Source organism: Mesitornis unicolor, unplaced genomic scaffold (assembly GCF_000695765.1).
Source record: "Mesitornis unicolor isolate BGI_N332 unplaced genomic scaffold, ASM69576v1 scaffold386, whole genome shotgun sequence".
Lineage (NCBI taxonomy): Eukaryota > Metazoa > Chordata > Aves > Mesitornithiformes > Mesitornithidae > Mesitornis > Mesitornis unicolor.
This window is the reverse complement of record NW_010192744.1, coordinates 1-4,209: the sequence shown is the minus strand read 5'-3', so window position 1 is coordinate 4,209 and position 4,209 is coordinate 1. Positions and strand designations below refer to the sequence as shown.

The 4,209-nt window shown below is 32.3% G+C and overlaps 1 protein-coding gene across 1 annotated transcript in view; it reads right to left on the bottom strand.

Annotated features, from left to right (window-relative positions):
• The window catches only part of LOC104542769 (UDP-glucose:glycoprotein glucosyltransferase 2-like), a gene marked incomplete at its 5' end in the record, with an annotated part of 14,352 nt that extends 10,360 nt beyond the window's left edge, over nucleotides 1–3,992 (bottom strand). Inside the window, 2 exons of the mRNA XM_010187196.1 lie at nucleotides 769–829; nucleotides 3,893–3,992. Coding sequence (XP_010185498.1) covers nucleotides 769–829; nucleotides 3,893–3,992 — 161 coding nt within the window. The remainder of the gene's footprint in view (nucleotides 1–768; nucleotides 830–3,892) is intronic.
• Between the last annotated feature and the right edge of the window lie 217 nt (nucleotides 3,993–4,209).

Sequence of the window (4,209 nt, the reverse complement as noted above, 5' to 3'; positions counted from 1 at the left end):
AGGAATGCCATAAATAGAGAAGAAATAAATCTCTTTCACTGCAGTAGTTCATACCATATGAAAAGATATGTTCTGAAGATCAAGATTAAGGACAGTGCTATGGATACCATCTCATGTGACCAGACCTAAAAGCATGGTGGCTAACATTTAATTTTAACAGTCAACTTGAAGGAAAAATCCAAACTCTGGACTGAGACAGGAAATACAACAGATGTCACAAACGCTACAAACGCAAAGTGGCATCTTAGAATACATCTCAGATCAGTCAAAATCACATGAACAATCACTCCTGATGTAATACACAAAAGATGCAGTGCATCAAGGATTAAAAATAAATCCACCATCTACCACAGCCAATGTTCAAAATACCTTGTGCAGAATAGTTGCATGCATGATTCTGAGAGCATGGAAAGCTGAAAGCCAGCATAATATAAGCATAATATAAACAGCAGGCTCAGATTCAACATCAAAGCTCTAGAAAAATTAACCGCACAATTTACCACTGAGCACAACACTCCATAAAAATTGTTTGCTCATGCCTAATCTTGTAAAATCAAAAGAGGGAAGGAAAGAAGTACCAAGAGCAGCAGAAAGTGAAAATTTTGAATTAAGTAGTTCAATGTTGTTTGTTTAGTAAAAGATGCTTAAAAAAATAACTCCTTTTCTCTGATAAAAGCCATGTGAAAGTCACTATACTAATAAAAATCATCTCTAAAAGCAGTAATATGATAGCAACCCAAACATCCACTTGAAGAAATAAAAACAAACCTTCTGATTTTCTTCTATTTCATTTCGCATTTTCTTGTCTACAGGCACTCTGGTCAGTGATCTGTAAATATAAAATACTGGTATCACTCAATGTATTTTTAAAAATGCATTAAATAATGTGAAACATGTTATTTTAATACCATATCCAAGGCCCTGTAATTGAAGAATGCTGTAATTAAAACTTAAAAAGAAGAGTAACGCAGTCTCATAAATATTTTATTTTCAAAAGAGGTATTTTGTTCGGTGCTACTTTAGTAAACCCAAACTGCAAATTTTTGCTAGGTTTTGTTCGAGTCATATTATCAGCATATTTTTCAATATTCTCAATCTGTTAAATGTTAAAAGAACATCTGTAACTGATAGGAATTATAACTGAGAATTTACTTAGCTATCCAGCAAAAAAGATAATTAACAGAAGGACTCCATAGCAGAATGGAAATTTAATGTGCGTCAGTACTAACACAGCTATTATTCCGACTTCATAGCAATGGTTTTAGAGTCTTGACATAAAACATATTTTAGGGCGAAAAAAAAAAGCTCTGATTTTCATCTTGTTAAACTCAACATAAATAGTAGTAGGGCGCTCTCTCAGAATCAATGCTTCACTCTGCATACACAGATGATAAAACCTGCACATATAAAAAGAACAACCTAAATCTTCCCAAAAAGCTTAGAGTAGTAAGGCAGAAACATCAAAAATTAATGTGGAAATAATAAAAAGGCAGAAAGGAGAAGACAAAGCTGGACCAACATTAGCAAGGAAGTTAAATACTTATCAGAAGGTAACCTTTACTGATGGCTTTTTTTTTTGGTAATAAGAAAGCAATACATTAAAGAATCATTAACCAGCTCCTTGTCTATGCATGGCATTTGACAATGCAGTATTCTAGCAAGATTTTAAGGAGAAAGAGTGATGGTCAATGGTTGAGAAGGACACCCTAGCAATTTGAGGTAACAAGTGTAAAAGTACCTGTGAAAGACATTTGTAAATTCTGAGTTCAGTCATTTGTTCAATTTGTTCAAAGTTTCACAAAGTTTTATGCATTGCTTTTGTAAATACTCAGTGCTAAGGACTCACCAAACAGAAACACATTACTGTCTGAAAGTAAATGGATCGATAGTTGTCATTCTACATGATGTAGGAATGTTCTTGTATGACCTTAAGGTTGTATTATTTTCTATCATATAATTTTATGCGTATTTTCTCTTATCTGAAAGAACATGTAGCTATATAGTTCTGTGTAACAGGGGAAAAAAGGAAACTTCTCACATGTGCATAACATACATGTTCGTGAATGATTGATAGCAAGAAACACAACATTGTAATTCTTTTTATTGTATTCTTAAATAACAGATATTTATGACACCTATACAATATATCACAGAGGAAAATAATCCTGCAAAATGAATTATCAAAATGTCGCCATGACATATATCAGTTCTTACACTGTCTACGTTTGATGACATTTTGTACAATCTACCTCAGACTAACCTTTTCAACTGGAAATACCAAGACACAAAAAAGCAGGTTATAAACTAGGATGTAAAAAAAAAACTTCCAGAGGAATTGTATATTCATTTTTATGGTCTAAGGAACCCTTCAAATTTTAAGGAACATATAATATTTAATTTTTCTTTTCATAACTATAGTTCTAAAATGTTTTTACAGCCTTTTCAAACCAAAATTTGCATAATTAAAAATGGTTTTCGTATCTAAACTGTGTGAAATTTAAACAATTTTAAAACACTCCTATTACAATGATCAGTTACCTATCTAAATTGATGAAGCCATACCTTTTCATTTTCTGTTTATTCTAGGGTATTACTTCCCAAACTAGTGTTTTTGACTCAGCAGGTTATGATTAGATTAAGGAAACATTTTGCGCGCTCGTTTTACACAACACTCCTATGATTTAAGTCTGTTGTCAATGCAGACCTACTAACTTGAAATAATTCAAATATTTGTAAACACTTATGTTAAAAACAACATGCTAGGTTAGCATATTAGAATAAATTATACAGGACAGGAACTGCAGTTCCCCTTTTAATAATTCTGGAGTCTTCTTCTATCCATAAAAATAAAACATTTGAAGAATTGTGCTCTAATGCCACAAATGCATGGCGTCAGAGTGGGATGTAACAATTTAATGACTCTTTAAATCAATTATTTAAATGTTACCTAGAGTACTGCAAACTGACATTTTTCCTGTCCTTTAAAGAGAACTGGCCTTGCACTTCAATGTTATGTACATTTCCACTACTTTCTGATGAAAAGCTGCATTTTCTGATTGCTAATCTAAGTGTAATCTTGTACCTTACTGTTTCATAATAATTATGTTTCAAGCATTTTGAAAGTTTTCTTCCTTGAAACAAGATTTTAAAAAGGTAGTTTTTTCCATTACAGTGTACATTTTCTCTGAAACATTAAGTGGTAATTAAACAAGAGTTATAAAATGTAAAAAACACACTGAGTTAATAACCCAATTAGCATCACATTTAATTCAGTAATTCAAGCAAATACTGCTGATAGGATTACATGAACTTGTTCAAAATATTTCTCAATTACAATACAATTGGCTTGCAGAAGGAACAATTTTTAATATTAGTAGAGAGGAAAATGTTATTCCTTTATTTAATATTTATCTTGATCTTTTGTTAAGTAATCTGTTATGGGAGACATATCTTCCTCAGTAAGAACACTATCAGTAGCCGTGGCCCCATTGTATCAGCAACATTCTGCTTGGAACAAATGTGGTTGGATCACCTATGAATTTAATAAAATTTTGCCTCTTTCTACTGCGAGTATATCTGATATTAACTCAACAGAATTTTGCACCCAGGAAAACACAATTCCAGCAGAAGTCTGGAGGATTAGGCATTAAGTGTTTGGAGGAGTAGGATGCCTTCATGGCATCTCCTGCATCAGAGAGTAAATATTTAAGAAACTGATCATGAGCTCTCCTAGGAGTTATTTTCTACACAATGAAATTACCTGGGATCCATCCAGCAAGGTGTAAAACATGAACACTTGACTGCAGGATTTGGATATAAAACTGTATTACTGTCAATAAATTCAAAATCAAATATGAAAACAGTATTTGAAAAACAATATTAAGTATCATACCTGGCTCTTAATGGGAAGTTCTGAGCTACGTCTTTCATTACCTTTAAGGCATCATAAACAGGAGTAGACATAATTCGAGCAGCTGCTTGAAAACTAAGATCTGAAAGAAAAAAAAAATCACTGGAAATATCACTCTCAATCAATACTGCCTACAATCAGAAAACCATTACATATACACACTCTCATTATTGAAATTGTTTATGTTTCAATTATACACTAGAAAATATTAAGAAGTAATATTTTTAAGGTCAAAAAGACATGCACTTAGAAGTTGGAAATATCAAAACCAGGCTTTCACAGAATCACAGAACGTTAGG